Raw genomic sequence first — 20,129 nt, forward strand, 5'->3', positions numbered from 1 at the left:
CGGTGTTGTCCGGTAATGGGGTTTGCGCTACAGACTTTACATTTTTTCATTCTGTTACCCTTGTTTTTAATGTTGCTGGTGTTCATCTTATAATCTCTTTTGAATATACTATCCATCCTGTTCAACTGTTCTCCAAAGTCCTTTACCGTCTCTGACAGAATTACAATATCATCAGCGTCCGGCCATCGAGAATTACGTTTTCCGTGATCTCCCTAAATCGCTCCAGGAAAATACTGGGACGGTTCCTTTGAAATCACACGGCCGATTTCCTTCCCCGTCCTTGAAACCATCCGAGCTTGTGCTCTGTCTCTAATGACCTCGATGTCGACGGGACATTAAACCCAATTTTCCTTCCTTCCTTCAGTCTCTATTTCTTGTCTGTGAACTTTCTCTTTCCAAATGATCCTTTGATTACCTTCACAGCTCCCTCAACGTATAGATTCAATAACATCGGAAATAGGCTGCAACCCTGTCTTAGTCTCTTTTTAACTACTGCAACCGTTTCAGGTCCGTCGAATGTTATAGCTGCAATCTGATTCCTAATGTACAAATTGTAGATAAACTTTCGATCCATTGTATCCCCTGCTATCTCAGAATTTCATTGAGTGTGCTCCAGTTAACAATGCGAAAAGCTTTCTTTAAATACGCAAATGTGATAAATGAAGGTCAGCCCTTGTTCAAGCTGCGAAAGTCAACAGCGAGTAGCATACTGTGAAGCTCGACACGTTCCTTTAATGCGTTAAGTAAAATTAAATGATCCGTACAGCAAACATACTGAAAATATTTTTCAGTAATAGCATCTGAGGCGCCGCCGAATGGTAGCGAGGGGACCACAGCTCCATTCATATTTAAATTCTCCGTGTATTCCCTGTGTAAGTTAAATACCAGGGCGGTAACTTTGGAAACCACAAAGCTGATTTCTTTCAGCATACCTATCAAATCCGGGCTTGTACCACGTATCTAATGAATTCGTCTTCCTTCTTTCTTTTCGCAAAAGCGTTAACCATCCACTTTATTTGTACAGTCCGTAGCTCGTGGTCTTGCGGTAGCGGGCTCGATTCTCGGGGAAAGGGTGTGAGGGTTAGGGGATTTTCGTGCCTCGAGATTACTGGATATTGTTGTGTCGTCTTCATCATCATCATTAATCACCGTACAGAGGTGTGTCTCCCGCATCGTCCCCTAAGCTCCTCGGAGTATGGGGCCTCGTCATCATTATTTGTATAGTGTGCACAAGCAGCATTTGTAGCGAACATTTATGAAAGGGAACGTTCTTGCAATATACTAGCTATGATTTCGAAGTCTACTAGTTTTTCGATGTTTGCCCCTAAACAGAGGTGATACAGCAGTATTCTGGCCCCATATGTAGCACATATCCCGGTTACTGAAAAATCGTTGTTAAGATCACTCAGACATACATAAATCTTTGTACAATAAGATGGAGAGTTATCGATGTCTCTGAAAAACAGTGGAAAAAACTCACAAGTTAAGATAAAGGCGCAATTCACAGTTCTCCTCAAAACAAAGATGACTGACTGATCATCATACTGCAGAAGCAATCCCTTAAGCTGCATGCAGGCGAAGCACAATTTTGCTACATAATTCGTTGATAGCTGGAGTAAAAGTTAGACAATTTAGCAGCAAATGATAACGACTGGTATCATTCGAATTTACACATTTTACTAGCCTAGGACTCGCTGCTTCGCTAGCCTAGACTGTATGGTCTGCACAGTTTTTTTTATCGAATTTGTATGTTGTTACGCCCATTGCTCATGTGTAAATGCGCATATTGTGGAAACAGCATATCTAGTCTAGGCAAACTAAGCTGCAGACAGAGTATTAAAATTTAATATAGCAATTCTTCGTATAAGATTTGCACCTTTTAAAAAAATTTTAATTGAATTTGTATGTTCTTACATGCATTGCTCATGTACAAATCAACGATCTAGAAGCAGTGTACATGGCCATCTCAAACTAATTTACCTATGAATGCAATCGCATTTAAACATGGTATGTAAGATGTCATCAGTAATGATTGGTTTGCTTAATAATTACAACAAAAATAATTTTATACGTATATATTAGGCCTACTGAAAAATTAATATATTAAAGATCCGTTTCTTTTTCTATAGAACTGTGACAAAGCCGAATTGTCATAGTTAAATTGCTGTCTTAGACTTAGTTCACAAATTGCAACACTTTCTAGACTTTTCACTCTCATTAAGGCCACAGAAGTATGGTCTTTTCTGAATATGCTTCTGACCAAAAACCGATCTCGTAACTGGAGTCGGAGGTCTTTGGTAATTCTGCTTCTTCTGGTGTTATTTCCATAGACACATTCATCCCCTGTTCCTAACGAAAAGTGAAATGCCATTTTTTAAATAGATTTAGCTTCAAAATTTTTTTAACATAACGAAATATTGTCATTAAAACTTTCATCCCCTATTTCACCCCTGTAGGTGTTGAATTTCCTAAAACACTGAAACACGTATTTGTTTTCTAACCAAGTTGCAAAATACAAACTTTCATAGATTTTAAACTTCCTGGCAGATTAAAACTGTGTGCCGGACCGAGACTCGAATTCGGGACCTTTGCCTTTCGCGGGCAAGTGCTCCACCATCTGAGCTACCCAAGCACGACTCACGCCCCGTCCCCACGGCTTTACTTCTGCCAGTACCTCGTCTCCTACTTTCCAAACATCACAGAAGCTCTCCTGCGAACCTTGCAGAACTAGCATTTCTGGAAGAAAGGATACTGCGGAGACATGGCTTAGCCACAACCTGGGGGATGTTTCCAGAATGAGATTTTCACTCTGCAGCGGAGTGTGCGCTGATATTAAACTTCCTGGCAGATTAAAACTGTGTGCCGGACCGAGACACGAACTCGGGACCTTTCCCTTTCCCTGAGCTACCTAGCTTTAAATATGCTTTCATAGGAAATATTTTCATAAAACTTTTCATCCCGTATTTTACATCCATACAGGGTGAATTACGAAAAACACTCAGACACGTATACTTTTTCTTTCCAACCGAAAAGTCCGGCATCAATTTTCACAGCTGTACCTTTAAAATTTCTATAGTAGTTATTTAGTAACGATTTATTTTTTAAAAGAAAATTCACCCATTACTTTACACTCTTAGGGGTTGAATTTCCAGAAATGCTGAAACACGTATTTTTTTGCTTCTAACCGAGAAACAAAATACCAATTTCGTAGTTCTAGGTTCAAAATTGCCTTTACAACGACATATTTTCAAAAAACATTTCATCCCCTTTTCACTCCCTTAGGGGTGGAATTTCAAAAAATCCCTTCTAAAGCGATGGCTACAGTACCAGATCGACATCTCTCCAAATTTCAGGTGTCTAGCCTTAGCGATTTGGGCTGTGCGATGACTGATCAGTCAGTCGGGACATTTCTTTTTTTATACAGACATTATAAAATCGAGCAGTCTTCGATATAAACACTTCATGCGCTCTGGTGCCAGACCTGGTTCTGTAACTAAATCTATTACGTAAATTTGAGTATTTGGCTTCACTAATAATCCAGATTTTTATTACGATATACGTTATATGAGGAGATCGCATTTTGTTGAACATAGTGAAAATAGATTCGAGATGACCGGATTGTCAGACCAAGATTTGTAGCTGAAGACACTTTTTTCTGTAATAAAACCAAACATTTTACTACCATTTATATATTAATCCGTGAATAAATCAACATTTCCTCGTTTTTCAAGACGTATTTTGTAAAATAGCTTCTATTTTTCTTTGTTCTATACCATGATGGTACCTCGAACTAATGATCCACGGAACATATCACTACACAAAAGAAAATGGAAACAGTGACTGCTCTCGGATATTGTTGAGAATGATGAAATTGGTTTTGGACAGGTGGGAATGCTTAAGAGCATTAACATGGAAGTGTGTTTTTCAAAATCATTTTTCAGTTTTAAGCAGCCAATTGCCCAGCCAAATTCTCATACCTTCCCTCGCCTAAAGCAACGTATGAACTACTTGTGTCAACGATATACGACGAAAAATGGAAAGAGCTTACCACATTTCTTACACTTCGAGACTGTGCCCGAAAAATTTGCTAAGGCCGCAACTGTTCAACAGCGGTCATCGTCTTCGGATGCATATACTTATTGCAGCCCTTTCATGTGAATTTTAATTTCAGTTTCTTATTTAACTGTATTTTCATCAATATCTATTCTCTAATAGCCTCCAATGACGGCTATTATCGTTTTCCGACAGTTTTCCTGATGACCCCCGACCTACGGCAACGTCGCTCTCCTTCGTTTATAAGTTATGACAATACCTTACGGCATCCGGACATAATTAATGTGCCTCTAAAAGATTTAAAGTTGCCCCCTTCTCTCACTTGTTCGTCAACGAGTGAAGGCATTACGCACTACAGAATTTACAGATTCCGATGACGAACGGTTGGTTAACAGCTGCGTTTCTGCAAATACGTGTTTTTAAGTTGAGAATCAAAATCTTCGCTGTAAGTAATTATTTCCTCTTCCTGTGCCTTATCTTCTTCGTATTCCAGTTAGACCTGGATGAGACGCACAGCTCAGTAGCTCTGCGAAATCACAAAAGTCCGCCCGCTTAAGGAATGTGAGTGACCTTATCCAGTGTTAAGTAGTAGTACTCGCACTGCGCGTGCTTTTCACACAGTCTGTATCCTTCCAACCGAAATATGAAGATTTTAAGTACTTTACTGAAAGTGCAACTAAGTATTACTTTTACAACTGATGTAATGTCTTCCGTAAATAAATGAGAAATCCTATTATGCTTATGCGCGATTGTCTGTGTTACGGAGTAACTCATGCGATGTGATTCAAACTAAATGTTATGTTTCATTCCAAAAAAATGGTTCAAATGGCACTGAGCACTATGGGACTTAACATCTGAGGTCATCAGTCCCCTAGAACTTAGAACTACTTAAACCTAACTAACCTAAGGACATCACACGCATCCATGCCCGAGGCAGGATTCGAACCTGCGACCGTAGCGGTCGCGTGGTTCCGGGCTGAAGCGCCTTGAACCGCTCGGCCACACTGGCCGGCGTTTCTTTCCACTAATTTACTTTTTTGTACGTGTCATTCCGTATTCGAAGTGACCAGATCGGTCCATCGAACAAATTTGGTTCATTTCGGCTAGATAATAAATTTGTTGAAACTCGAAAAAAGGGAAACCGATTCCTGAGCAGTGTGGGAGTTCAGTTTCTGTTCCGGAATTTCCTTCAGTCCAACGAAAATGTCTGGATAACCTTGGTAGGAATTGAATTATGCGGATCTATTTAATTATATTTGCTGGGACTGTTTTATTCCAGTGAAGAGTGCTTCAACCATATGTGAATGTAACGAATTTCTGTAGGAAACACTGGACAAGATATTCCCAAACAGAAAGTTGCATTTCAACACCTTTGGAGAATGAATAAGTTGTAATCAAGAACTAACGTCGTCTCAGTTATGAAAAAACGGTAGGAAGAAATGGATAACACGATTAAAATTAGAAGAATATTGCTTATATATGTCTCACTAACGAAAGAAAGTAGAAAAGATTGAAAAAGCTATAGAATTTTTGAAGCGACAGTCTGCATAATATGACGCCTGAGAAGTGCAACAGGTCAAAGTTCGCTGTGAAACTTCTTGCTTGTGAACTGATGGTATGACGTCATAAATTCTACGTAAAACTATGTGCGACGTTAAGTGCATTCTAAGATAAACAGGTAAACAGATGCAAGAGAGTGTTCGAATTGAATGCGAATCGGAGAAATCTTATACATGCGTTATTTTAGAAAATAAATTGGCGAAGTTAGTCTGCTAATCATGTTTACAAACACAGTACCTGTATTTGAAATTAATTATGAAGTAGTCTAGGTTGCAAGGCATGTTTACTAAAATGAGACTGCTTTCAAACATCACATGATCATCTTCAGATCTTCAGTCATATTGATTAACAGTGGCCGTGCATGGAGCAGGAACCGCTGAATGACGATAGTCAAAGTCTCTATTCAGCGGTTCCCGCTCCATGTAGAGCCACTGCCCACCAATATGACTGAAGGTCTGAAGATGAACGTGTCATGATCTCAACCGCTCACCTTTTAATAAATTTGCCTCATTTTATAATTAATTTCAATGTTCTCCAACAATGTTTTCAAAAAAAGTATATTTATATATCACTTTTTTTTCTTTTGTTCATTTGAGTGATCGAGAAGATCAATTCAGTAGAATCGAGAAAGCTGATATTTTAAAAGAAAAAAAAATTGCAGTAGTCAAGATTCCTTGTAAAGATTAATTATGTGAAGTCACATGTCACATACAACTTAAGTATTTTTTTCATTTCAACAACATTCATTTAACACCAAGTAGTTGGGAGAAGTGGTTTTACACTACTAAGCACATGTCATAACCGGTATAAAATATAAACCAGTCTTAAACCCAAAAACTGTTTGGACACTTCAGTGCTTTACTACGCGTAGTTCTCTTGGAGGCAATATCCAGTTTTCTTCCCCTTCGAATTGGCCCACCCACCCAGTTATAGGCGAACACAGTATAACTGGGATTCTGAACCGTGATGCAGCTTGACATAGTGAATCAGCATCCAAGTATTACGCGAACAATGATTAGCATTCAAAGTAGAGCCAATACAGCACTACAAAGGAACTCTAGAGGATTGCGTGCAGGCTGTTGCGCTACGAAGGGTTAGCTTGATGTGAAACTAAACAACAATGGAGAAGGAAGGAAGGAAAGAAGGAAGGAAGATTAAGGTCAACGTGCAGTCGATGATGTGGCCAATAGAAACGAAGCTCAGCCTGGGAATGGGTAATAAGGGGTAAGAAAATCGGCCGTTCTCTTTCAAAGGAACCATCCCGGCATTCATCTTCCATGACTTAAGGAAATTTCGGAAAACCTGAATCTGGATGAATGGAAGGGGAATTGAACCGCTGCCCCTCGAATACGAGTCCAATTCCTGCCAATCAAAAGTGCGACTCAGTGGATCGTCAGACGCAGACAACGAGGCAGCCGGTAACAGACGAAGACATAAAAAAGAAACGTAAATAATCTGTATTACTAAACGGCTACCCCAGGTCAAACGTTCATGTGCAGATTGCCTATGCAACGGCTTTCAGGAGCCATAAAAATTTTATTTTCAATATTTCAAACAGTTATTAACCGGAATGAGATTTTCACTCTGCAGCGGAGTGTGCGCTGATATGAAACTTCCTGGCAGATTAAAACTGTGTGCCCGACCGAGACTCGAACTCCCGAGTTCGAGTCTCGGTCGGGCACACAGTTTTAGTCTGCCAGGAAGTTTCAGTTATTAACCGAATTAAAAATTTAAATTCCTGTCATAATCTTGTAAGCAAGAGGTATATTCTCATGTTAAATGTTTAACACAATAAAACAACTATTACAGTTAGAAACTGTTTATATACAAAGGCGTATCAACAAACACTGAGACTGACATTTTTTGTAGATGTTTCTTGCTTCATTTCAGTGTTTTATGATCTTTTTCAAAGTACTCCCCTCTAACATGAATGCACTTGTTATAGCGTCTCTGTCAGTCCTTGAACACGTGGTGCAGGCCATTCTTTGTCAGTCCTTGAGAATCCCCTCACTTTTCTTGAGCACTGTTTCAGAGTTGTCTAATCGAATTCCCCAAAGCTTTACCTTTAGTGGTGGGAATAAAGAAATCGCAGGGTTCAGTATTGGGGCTACACGGACGATGCGGTACACAGGTAATGTTGAATTGAGCTACAGACTGGACGATTTGTGACGTGAGGCCGCACATTGTCATGATGAAGTCGCCACACAGTCACAGAGAGCTTTGCGCTGCGGATGAAACAACTTTCGCCTTTTCTAGTGTTGGAGAACCTGACTATTTGCGCACTGTGCTGATTTATTTTCCTTCGGGTTCACTAAGAAATGATGGAGCCATGACTCACCACCGGATATAATCGATTCCACAATCGCATCCCTTCCATCAGCAAAGAGACGCAGCGCCTCACAATTTGTCTCCATTTGTACAGCCTTATGTTCAGAAGGCAACGGACTTGGCACCCAACGGGCAGAAACACTCGATTCCACAATCGCATCCCTTCCATCAGCAAAGAGACGCAGCACCTCACAATTTGTCTCCATTTGTACAGCCTTATGTTCAGAAGGCAACGGACTTGGCACCCAACGGGCAGAAACACGGGTCATATGGAGATGATCACGCATAATCGTAAAGACACTGCCACATGAAATTGTCAGCTTCACTAGGGTTACATCATGTTTTCCAACGATCCTACGGACAATCACAGCAACAGTGTCAATTTTTACTTCGATCACAGCAGAAACTGAAACACCAGGTCCACGTTGCTTAACACAGACAGTTCGGCCTCCTTTGAAGTCCTTGAACCGCCTAAACATTGTTGTACTCGGTAGTGCACCTTCATCGTACCCTTGCTGCGTCTTTTCGTACGTTTCAGTGGCTGCATGTTTTAAACAAATAAAGAATTTTATTGCACTGTTCTGCTCCTTATCGCATCACCTCCATCACCTCCATTGTTTTGTATGCGAGAGGCAAGGAGCGTTTACAAAATAGAGCACTACCACCAACCTATCGATACAAGAGTGCTATTCCTTATAGATATTGTATATTAAAACCCACTCTTTCCATCTACTCATGGTATAGATAGGAAACTATCACGGAAGCTACAGGAAAACTCAGTCTTCGTTGATCAGCCCTCGTATCTTTAGGCAGTGTAACTCACTGCGCACAAATACCCGGACTATATTAATCCAGTATTGCATAATGAGAGCTCATAGCGACTTCTAACGAACGTTACACATAATTTCAAACCTTAAGAAATTTATCTCGCTGGCATCATCCAAAAAATAATTAATTCAAATGGTTCAAATTGCTCTAAGCATTATGTGACTTAACATCTGTCATCAGTCCCCTAGACTTAGAACAATTTAAACCTAACTATCACACATCCATGCCCGAGGGAGGATTCGAATGTGCGACCGTAGCAGCAGCGCAGCTCCGGACTGAAGCGCCTGGAACCGCTCGGCCACAGCGGCTGGCTAAAATAATTAATGGAAGAATATTTATCGCTTACTATATTTTCGTTGCCCTTGCAGTAAAACTGCATTTATTACTTCTTTATACTAACTCTACCCGCAACACATTTTGCAGGCAACATCCACACATAACACTCAATGTACCTACAAAATTATACTATTCAATGAACATAGTTTGAGAGATATCACGTTTCATACATGGCAGTTCGATTCTTCAAGGAATCAAGGGTGGGATTTGCTGGTTTGTTAGATTTTACTTATTCTGGACAACGCATTATGTTAAAATCCCGTAATTTTCATTTTTATTTTACCTCCTGCACGTATTAGTACATTTTCTTTCATGATATGACATGAAGGGGATGACAGAGGGCAATAAAACGAGCGATTTTCCTATCTAATGCCAAAATACTGATGTCACTTTGTATGTATGATGGAACTGCTGTTACTATATCATTTGAATCACTATCTACACACTCGCTACTGTTTTGTCAAAAGAAATCGGAACTGCACGAAAGACTATTGTACCAATGCAACAAAACAGCAAACCAGAGTTCGCACTCACTCTTAATCACCCCTAACCACTCTTAACCACTCAGATACTAATATAACAGTAAGGTTTAGTGTGTTATTAACGAAAATGAGCTACATCTTGGCACAGATAGAGTTACTGTGTGTTGATGTTGCTACTGTAAATATCCCTACATAAAAGTTTGGTTGCTTCACTTTCTGGGAATTTATTAGAGTTTACCGGAAAATTTGCGCCTAAAATGTTGTAAACTGAATTGAAACCGTTCTGTAAAATGCCTTTAAAACGTCGTTAATGGTGTGTACACAATCATATATGTTCGGGGAAGTCTTTGATTACTATATTGACACAATATCACGATTTACACAAGCTTCAAAAAAGAAAAAAGAACTTTTAATTACATAGAGGAAGGAAAACGAAAAGTTAATAACTTCAGTAACTAGGATAGACCGAAAGAAGCAATAAATTGCTTGGTCTCTGCAGACGACCTCTTAAATAATAGGCGCAACCTCAGAGAATACAAATGAAAGACCAGAACTTCGGAATGAAATAACTCAGAAGGCAGATCTACAAATATTGTTTGAAAAGACAGAATACATGACCAATGAAAGAAAGCCTCACGAATCAAGTAGGAAAACATGAAGAAAACGTAAACTTTAAGTATCTGAGTGAAAATATAAACACGAAAAAGATAAAAGAAGCATTTAAAATTATAATTGAAAAAATGAAAAGAGTATATATGAAAGTGAGAAATCTGCGCAACAAAAATATTTCCTAGAGATATGGAACTAAGACAATATAATACGGTTCAAAAACAAGAAGTCCTCTATTGTCTTACACAACTACTATTACCTGCATGCAAAACGGTATTAGAAAGTTTTTAAGAGATAGAAAGAAGTATCCTGCAAAAAGTATTAGATCCTATAAATAGCACGGATGGCAGTTCGGCTTTAAAACAAAATAAGGAAATATTTTCACTCTGGTTTTGACATCAAATGAGGAAATACGACCATTCTGCCATAAAATAACGGATGTACATCAGGAAAAGATGTGTTACGGTGTATGGACACATAGAATACAGGTAGACAGCTAAGAAATAATATCCACTCATTATTCCAAAACAGGTAAACAAATAGAATGTGTGGAGAGCCAACACAAAGAAAGGTTTTAGAAGGATTCCAGACTGGATAGGTAAACTTACTGAGGAGAGACACATCTAGATTAGATGTCAATGAATTCAAATGTTTTCAAGCAACTATAACAAACAAAAACAGCTGGTGTCAGATGGCCAGATCGGTAAAAAAGAGCTCATTCTGAGAAATTGAAAGTGTTTCAGCGAGTATAAAGGAAAAAATAAATAGGCAGTTACCCTGACGCGGTCCTTAGTTGGCCTGTAACAAAAGAAAAAGCAAAATCCGACTGCGAGAAACAGTCTGTATTTCACTGGAGAACAGAATATATTTAGTTTTATTACTATTTTCTGAACAACTGATATTATTTTAATGTTCTTTGCTTTTGTCTACGCCGATGTACTATCCATACCGTATTTTACAATTACTCTATAACCACTTGTTGGCCTGTTACGATAATGGTTGCCTCCAAAGAAGTGTAATTTGTTTTCCTCGCTCACCTGTGACTGCAGTGATGTTGCTGGTAGCGAAGCTGCAGCTGTTCCGGCGTCCACAGAAGCTGCAAAGTTGCGATGAACCTTTGATTCAAAATTTGAAAATTTTGTGAGGAAATACAGGTTCCCTTCCAATATTTGCCTCAAAGACAATTTTATGACACAAAGATAGTAAATAACTTCAAGTGAGATGTGGAGTTAGGAATCCTCTGGATTATATTATGAACACAGAGTTTTCTGGTTTCTACAATAGATGCTGGCGCAAACATTTATTGGAATGTCATGGCCTCAATTTCCTTTAAACTTCCTCTTTTACATCAACGTATGCTGTGGCCCTCACAATAGATGATTTTAACACACGCTGCATTGTTCCAAGTCTGCTTTCAATAACTCAAATATCACTTAACAGTCACTGTCTACTATACTGTTCGCACCTCCACTGTAACTCACTGTTTCTTGATTATGCTCTGGACACCATCGCTATTAATTCATCGTATACTAGTGTTTCTTTGTAGATAATCGTCAAGATTCTGGCAGTGGAGGGACGATCTGGAAACTGGTCGTCTGGCCTCCCCTTTCTTACCTGTGAGTGGATGTGTTGCCATATCTTCAGCAGAAAGCAGAAGCCGAGCAGGCATAGGGGGGCAGAGATTTACCAGTTATCGGGAGCTCCAACATTAGGTGTGTTGTGGAGCCACTGAACGTTCTACGCGTAGACACGTTCAGAGTATCAGGTAGGACTGGTGGCGCGCGTAAATACGTTCAGAGCACACACGGACAGGTACAAAGGCGCGCGCGTTAACACGTCCAGAGCAGTTAAAGGGTTAAGGAAAAAAGGACGATTAAGGTTTAACATCCCATTGATGATGTCATTAAAGACGGAATACAAGCTCGGTTTGGACTAGGTTAGCTGATAGTTCAGCCACCCCCTTTCCAAAGGAACAATCCAAATCTCGAAAGCGGGATGTAGCGGAGAATGGTTCAGTCAGAATTTGTGGGTTGTTTACAGAAAGTTAAAAATCATGGTATGGTACTTGATTTGGCACAAGTTTCATAACACAAGCACTGTTCTGCAGAGCACCATATACTGACGAAAAAAAATCCCAGCACCAAGGACTAGTGTGATATAAACGAAAGTTGGTAGGCGTGTTCCTACATCTGAAACACTACGTCATTTAAAATTTCACCCTATTCGCATAAGACTTGCGCTAGTAGCGCCACTATGAGGATGCAAATCAGGTTTCCTTTAAATGTACGGTGTAACGGTCGTGAGCGTTAGTTACCTTTGAGATTGGACGCAGCGAGCTGATGGTCAAGAATGCCATCAAGACAATAAAGACGCCATTATCAACGGCTTACTGAGTTTGAACTATGTACGAGAAGCTGGATGTTCCTTCCGCGGAATAGCAGAAGGCTTGGCAGGAATGTAGCCTCTGTAAGTGGTTTCTGGGAGCGGTGGTCACGAAACGGTACAGTCGCAAGAAGACCGGGCTTCGGGCGGCCACGTAGCACTACCGAGAGGTAACACCCGTGTTCGGCGTTTGGCTCTGGCGCATCGTACTGGGAGTAGAAATTCGAGCAGCAGTTGTCACTACAGTGACACAACGAATTGTTACTTTAAAGACAGCTCCGAGGCAGATGCTCTAGTGTGGATTCCACTGGCCCCAGACCACCGCTCCTCGCGACTTATGTGGTGTCAAGCTCATTGGAGAACAAAAAATGGTTCAAATGGCTCTGAGCACTATGGGACTCAACATCTTAGGTCATAAGTCCCCTAGAACTGAGAACTACTTAAACCTAACTAACCTAAGGACATCACACACACCCATGCCCGAGGCAGGATTCGAACCTGCGACCACAGCAGTCCCGCGGATTGGAGAACAGAATGGAGGCCTGTTGTGTTCTGTGATGAAAGCGGGTTCACTCTCGGTACTACTAATGACCATGTGTTGTTTAGGAGGAGGCCAAGTGAGCGCCTGCAATCAATCTGCCTGCGCCCTAGACACTCTGACCTACATCTGGAGTTACGGTCTGGGGAGCGATTTCGTATGAAAGCAGGAGCACTCCCGAGGTTATTCCACACACTCTGACTGCAAATTAGTACATCAGTCAAGTCATTCGATCTGTTGTGCTGTCATGCATGAACAGTGTTCCAGTGCGTATTTGCTAACAGGATAACGCTCGCCCACATACTGCCGTTGTAACCCAACATTCTCTAGAAAGTGACGACTCGTTGAATGTGTCTGACATTGTCAGAATTGGAGAAAGCGTTTATAAGCCGATAATAAAACGTAAAATTAGAAAATTGTAAAAAAATACTTTAAACTTTCTAAAACAGTCATATTTTTCTATATATTGTCTCAATCGCGTTTAACAATATAAAATTTTATCTTTCTTCTTCTTAACTGGTCACGACTTTCAAAAAGAACAATTAATGTTAAATGGAACTGAGATATTATACAAAAAATTTCGAAACAATTTGAAGCCATTTTGACTATTTTTCGGCCGTGACCGTCTCAAGAAATATGTAAAGGCTTTTTTAAATTACCTCTACCGGTCATAAACTTTGTCAACTATTGTATTATTTATTTATTTAGCGACATGTTTCAAGGTAAACCTCATCTTCAGGCTAAATGGCATTACAAAAACAACTTTAAAATAAGGCCATACTGATGTTACACAGTATTTTGGTAAATGCTGTGGTCATCCTTTGGAAGAAGAGAAAACTTAGTAAGAGGTGATGTCACTTTGGAAGCTGGACTGTTGTTTGCGTGAAAATGTTTTGTAACATTCACTCACTTTTTTCTTCTGGCGTAGCAGTCTCCTAGTGAAACACTCGTGTGCCTCCATTTCCGTGCCTCCCCTGGTCACTATTCACAAATTGTCACGAAAATAGCAGTAACTTGGAAACATGATCACAAACAGTTCTGTAGTGCAGTGGACAAGATGGCGGTCGAAATACAGCTGGTTTCGATGTGACTATCGATTTGACGATCTATGTGGTGTCAAATCTTTACATGTCTTCTTCACGTCTTGTTATCATATGGCAGATGTAGGTTGACGTAATACATTACATACATAATATTGTAACAGGTGCTCAGTTTGTAATGTACAGGGTTATTACAGATGATTGAAGCGATTTCACAGCTCTACAATAACTTTATTATTTGAGATATTTTCACAATGCTTTGCACACACATACAAAAACTCAAAAAGTTTTTTTAGGCATTCACAAATGTTCGACATGTGCCCCTTTAGTGATTCGGCAGACATCAAGCCGATAATCAAGTTCATCCCACACTCGGCGCAGCATGTCCCCATCAATGAGTTCGAAAGCATCGTTGATGCGAGCTCGCAGTTCTGGCACGTTTCTTGTTAGAGGAGGTTTAAACACTGAATCTTTCACATAAGCCCACAGAAAGAAATCGCATGGGGTTAAGTCGGGAGAGCGTGGAGGCCATGACATGAATTGCTGATCATGATCTCCACCACGACCGATCCGTCGGTTTTCCAATCTCCCGTTTAAGAAATGCCCAACATCATGATGGAAGTGCGGTGGAGCACCATGCTGTGGTACGTTTAGCTCCCTGCTTGCTTTATTCGTCGACTTCCGCGGGCTACGCGTGAAACTTGCCCGCACGCGTTCAACCGTTTCTTCGCTCACTGCAGGCCGACCCGTTGATTTCCCCTTACAGAGGCGTCCAGAAGCTTTAAACTGCGCATACCATCGCCGAATGGAGTTAGCAGTTGGTGGATCTTTGTTGAACTTCGTCGTGAAGTGTCGGTGCACTGTTATGACTGACTGATGTGAGTGCATTTCAAGCACGACATACGCTTTCTCGGCTCCTGTCGCCATTTTGTCTCACTGCGCTCTCGAGCGCTCTGGCGGCAGAAACCTGAAGTGCGGCTTCAGCCGAACAAAACTTTATGAGTTTTTCTACGTATCTGTAGTGTGTCGTGACCATATGTCAATGAATGGAGCTACAGTGAATTTATGAAATCGCTTCAATCATTTGTAATAGCCCTGTATTTCGTCAACCTACATCTGTAATACGATAACAAGACGTGCGGAAGACATGTACACATTTGACAGCACATAGATCGTCAAATCGAAACCCGCCGTATTTCGACCACCATGTTGTCCACTGCACTATAGAACTGTTTGTGATCGTGTTTCCGAGCGACTGCTATGTTACTGACACAGTCGTTTGACTCTAGTCCCAGCAATAGCTTGGAAATATGTAAAATAAATAGTTTATATCATCATGTGTTCAATAATATTGTAACAGGGGCTCAATCTGTAATGTATTTCGTCAACGTACGTCTGCAATACGATAACAAGACGTGAAGAAGACATGTAAACATTTGACACCACATAGATCGACAAATCGATAGTCACATCGAAACCAGCCGTATTTCGACCGCCATCTTGTCCACTGCACTACAGAACTGTTTGTGATCATGTTTCCAAGTTACTGCTATTTTAGTGACAACTTGTGAACAGTGACCAGGTGAGGCACCCAAGCGCATCACTACGAGGCTGCCACGCCAGAAGAAAAAAGTGAGTGACCGTTACAAAACATTTTCGTGCAAACTTCTGTCCAGCTTCCAAAGTGACATTACCCCTTACTAAGTTTTCTCTTCTTCCAAAAGATGACTACGGCATTTACGAAAAGAATATGTAACATCAGTATGGCCTTATTTTAAAGTTGTTTTTGTAATGCCATTTAGCCTGAAGATGAGGTTTACCTCGAAACATGTCGCTAAATAAACAGTAATACAACAGTTGACAAAGTATGTGACTGGTAGCGGTAACTTAAAAAAGCCTTTACAAATTTCGAAAGATTTAAAATGTTTTATAGAAAGTTTTTAAAACTGTTAAATTTTACATTTGATTGCGGACATGGTGCCTTGTCCTACTCGATCACCAGATCCGTCTCCAGTCGAGCACATGTGGGGCATCAACAGACGACAGCTTCAGCTTCATCCATAACCAGCATTAATAGTCTCTGTACAGACCGACCGAGTGCAACTGGCAGGGAACTCCACCCACAAACTGACATCCGGCAACTGTACGACATTAATGCATGCGCGCACTCAACATTCTGTCTGTTAACATCGGTTATTAACATACCGCCATTCACATTTGCTATACCTTTTTTCGCGTGTACATTAACCTTTGATCTTGCATCGTTAATCGCTTAAATACGTTACCTACACTGATGTGTTTCCGAAATTTCATTCCTTTACATTAATTATTTCTTCCTATTGGAATTTTTATCGTCAAAGTATACCGACTTCTGTATTTTTAGAGAGCGATTCGACACCCCATTCTCTTGCCGACTACGAAGCTCTGCAACAGATGCAGGAAGGCAACAAACAGATATACGAGCAACTGACTTACATCTACATCTACACTCCACAGGCCACATTAAGGTGAAGAGGGTACCTCTGGTACCTCTTTCTGATTCCCCTCCCCTGTTTCATTCACGAGTAGTCTGCAGGAAGAACAGCTGTCGATAAACCCCCATCTGAGCTCTATTGTCTGAGATTTTTTCGTCATGGTCATTTCACGAAACATATGTGGGAAGCAATCACCCGAATCTTCTTGGGACGTACGCATTCTCGCGTGTTGCGGACAATGGCAGATGTAAAACAGATTCCATTTCATCTCATGTTTCTTTTCCCTGCTTGCGAAAGCAGTCCATCGCTTATTTACTTTTCGACGCTCACGTACCCTATCACTGTTGAGTGTCAACAGCTCATAAGACTTCCTCTTGTTACTGGAGTGTTCATTGATGCTGCTCCTATACCTGTGATAAGGTCTACGTCTTGATTGTACATTTCGCAGAGTTTCATGTACGAGAGTGGCTTTTGTATTACATAGCAAGAATACGACCTGACTGGAACAGGTGACAATATTTCGTCATCTATCCATGCAGCTTTGAGAAAAACGCTGCACGTTCGCCTCTTTACCCGTTATCACAGCCACAGCGATTCACGTTCTGCCGACCGTGGTCACGTGCTCGGTGTAGCACTTTTCTCCGGATCTAGATCGCAGATCGTCGACACAATTTCCCGTAATTGCAACTGTACGCACCACGCTCACCTTCTGTTTCTCCATGTGCAGAATATAACGCACTTCGTGTTTAACAATGCAGTCACTTGAGAAGTCCATAAAAGATAAATGTCACAGACAGTTTAGGAAGCAGCGGTGCACATGGAGACGTACAGAACTCGGTGAGATATAAAACCGCTAAATATTTCTTTAGCACGCCAATAGTGGGAGCTCATTATAAATGCCAGTCGTGAATAGATTTAGAAATTTATAGGAAATGTTATGCGAATACATCACCTTGTTTATCCACATGCGTACTGTACCACTATAGTCATCAGCAAAGTACTTTACCTGAGGACAATTATATTGTTTTGTTTTGTAGCGTTAATATCCCCTTCAATCTACATTAATATCCTCGCTGTAGTCTGATCACAACGTAGACCATATATGACAGAGACATCGCATTAGGCTATTATTTTGAAATTGAAATTTTGGTCAGCTGATAGATGAATACTGCTTAGAATAAACGTTAATTTTTTATTAAATGCAGTTTTTTTAGTAAAGTTGTTCTTAAATAATCATAATGATGAAGTTTTGTTCGGTGTTTAGTAACATGAAAAAATATGTGACATGAAGTGATAGTTCGTTCAACAGATAACGCTATTTTAAAAATATCAGGCTGTACTAATATATTTTCTGAGATCAAGGCATCAAATTATAAATTGAAGCTAAGCAATAATATTGTTATCGGGTAGGAAATGTTCCAGGAGTTATTGATAAACGTTTCATAAAAGCACGCTCGAAAATTTTGTAGGGAGTAATTCTATCGTCCTTTTTCTCATGGTACAAAGTAAATTCTTTACACAAAATCATGGATACTGAAAACAGTTTTCCCACCAATGATTTAACAAGGCATGTCTAGATCCTCGATTGGAAAAGGAAATTTTTCAAGGGGAAACACTGCAAAGCTATGCCATAAACTTCTTTCCCCTGAATGGTTTTACAATGATGCTTCTGAAAGAAAATAAAAACAAGATGATGTAAACCAATTATTAATATTTCTTAGCAACAGCGCATAAGAGAAAAAAAATTGAAGTCCACCGCTTCAGAGAAAACGCAAAGAGTATCATCTGCATCGGACGGTAGGACGTAAAATGCGCTTAGTGTGTGCTTTTATAGATATGACTGTAAAGAAAATAGTTACGCACAAGTTCCAATTACTTAAACATGTATTTTCATTCTACCTGTAAATATTTTTTATTTTTATCTAAAATCTGGTTTAGTCTGTATAGAAGTCCATGAGGAACACCATGGCTGTGCTGTTCTATACGAACTGCTGTTATCAGATCATTAACAGTAAAGGGACCTAGAAGAAAACACAGTATCAGAATATGGTGCCTTTCAAGACTTTATTAGCAAACTTTTCCTGGTTCGTATTGATAGTCAGTGCAGAAAGCTGAAGTTGAGTCGGCAAGTGATGACCGGAGAAATCGCTGTGTCGAAAATCTACGGATACCAGTCATTGAATGCTAGCCCCTATCTTGACTGGATCATAGGTTGGACTCTTCCTACACGTCGGTCAGGGGGGCTGAAGATGGCGTAATATATCGCTGAAACTGGTTGCTCAATAAAATAACAATTTGGAATTTAGACAGCTGAAAGAAAGGTGTTTTGATTCGACGTTCTATACTGAACAGCCGAGGACCCCAATCATCTGTATGGGCATACAGAGATTTCTGTTGCTTTGTTTTCGCACTCGTGTCTTAAAGCCCTCTTGCTAATGACAAAGCGAGCGAGGAGAGGCCCTACCGACAACTATATGAACCACGAACTTACAAGTGGTGCGAGCCAAATTTTTTGCTTCAATACTTGAGCCAAAATTCAGTCCAGGTTTCTGTCTTCATTCATGTAGTTCATTGTTTCCCAACCTTCTGGGGATCACTGCCCATGAACAGGATCATATGTCACCCAATACCCTGAACAATGTTTGGGTCCTAGTTAAATACTAGATTTTAAATAATTAATGCTTCTAGTTTTACAGTGGCAAATCATTTATAGTTTTACAGTGGCAATTCATTTATAGTTTTACAGTGGCAAATCATTTATAATGCTTATTTAACGTTCAAACGAGTGAATCTTACACGTATTGTACACTCTTTATTGAACCAGAAAATAAAGATACTGCCAGGTTTCAGGTTCTGTTTATCTCTGACAAACCTTTTTTGTACTAGGTTTGATGCTCGCAAAGCCTCATCCTAAGTCGTGCTCCAAGTTCCTTTAGTTTTTCCCTCTTGTTTTCATTGCTATCCTACTCGATGATCTCTTTTCACACCCATGAGTTGTGGCGAATGAAATCCGTGTTCTTAACAGTTCTTCCAATAGTGAAACCTACTGACCACAGACATTTCACTAAATTAATGCCAATTCTATTTCATGAAAATCTATTTATAGTTTGTTGAATTGTCGTGGAGAAAGGAACTGTACTTCTGCTCGAAATTGTCTACTTTAAAACATTCCTTCATTCACGGAACAATTCTTTGAACCCACATACTCCCATGCCAGTTTCCCAAATCAGAAAAAGAGCTACTGTTACAGCCTTTTACCCATGACGGGTAAGCTCCACCACAGACGAAAACAAAAAAAAAACAAAAAAATAGGAGAGTAAAAATAGTGGAGTCTTGAATTTGTGTAAAACTTAACATTTACAAACAGATCTTATGACTAGTTTTTACTCTTGACTGTAAGACATGGTCTTTTAGCACAAAGACCATCCAAAATTTGGGGTACTAAGTATTCATCGAATCGACTTTATTTTGGCCCCTCACAAGGTAATTATCCCCAGTT

At 40.0% G+C, this 20,129-nt stretch overlaps 1 protein-coding gene across 1 annotated transcript in view; it reads right to left on the reverse strand.

Annotated features, from left to right (window-relative positions):
• Nucleotides 1-10,840: 10,840 nt before the first annotated feature.
• LOC124620134 (odorant receptor Or2-like) overlaps nt 10,841-20,129 on the reverse strand; it is a 179,701-nt gene continuing 170,412 nt past the window's right edge. The window contains exons 6-8 of the mRNA XM_047146804.1: nt 11,234-11,292; nt 10,973-10,994; nt 10,841-10,858 (exon numbers count right to left, since the gene is read on the reverse strand). Coding sequence (XP_047002760.1) covers nt 10,841-10,858; nt 10,973-10,994; nt 11,234-11,292 — 99 coding nt within the window. The remainder of the gene's footprint in view (nt 10,859-10,972; nt 10,995-11,233; nt 11,293-20,129) is intronic.

This window comes from Schistocerca americana, chromosome 6 (assembly GCF_021461395.2).
Source record: "Schistocerca americana isolate TAMUIC-IGC-003095 chromosome 6, iqSchAmer2.1, whole genome shotgun sequence".
Lineage (NCBI taxonomy): Eukaryota > Metazoa > Arthropoda > Insecta > Orthoptera > Acrididae > Schistocerca > Schistocerca americana.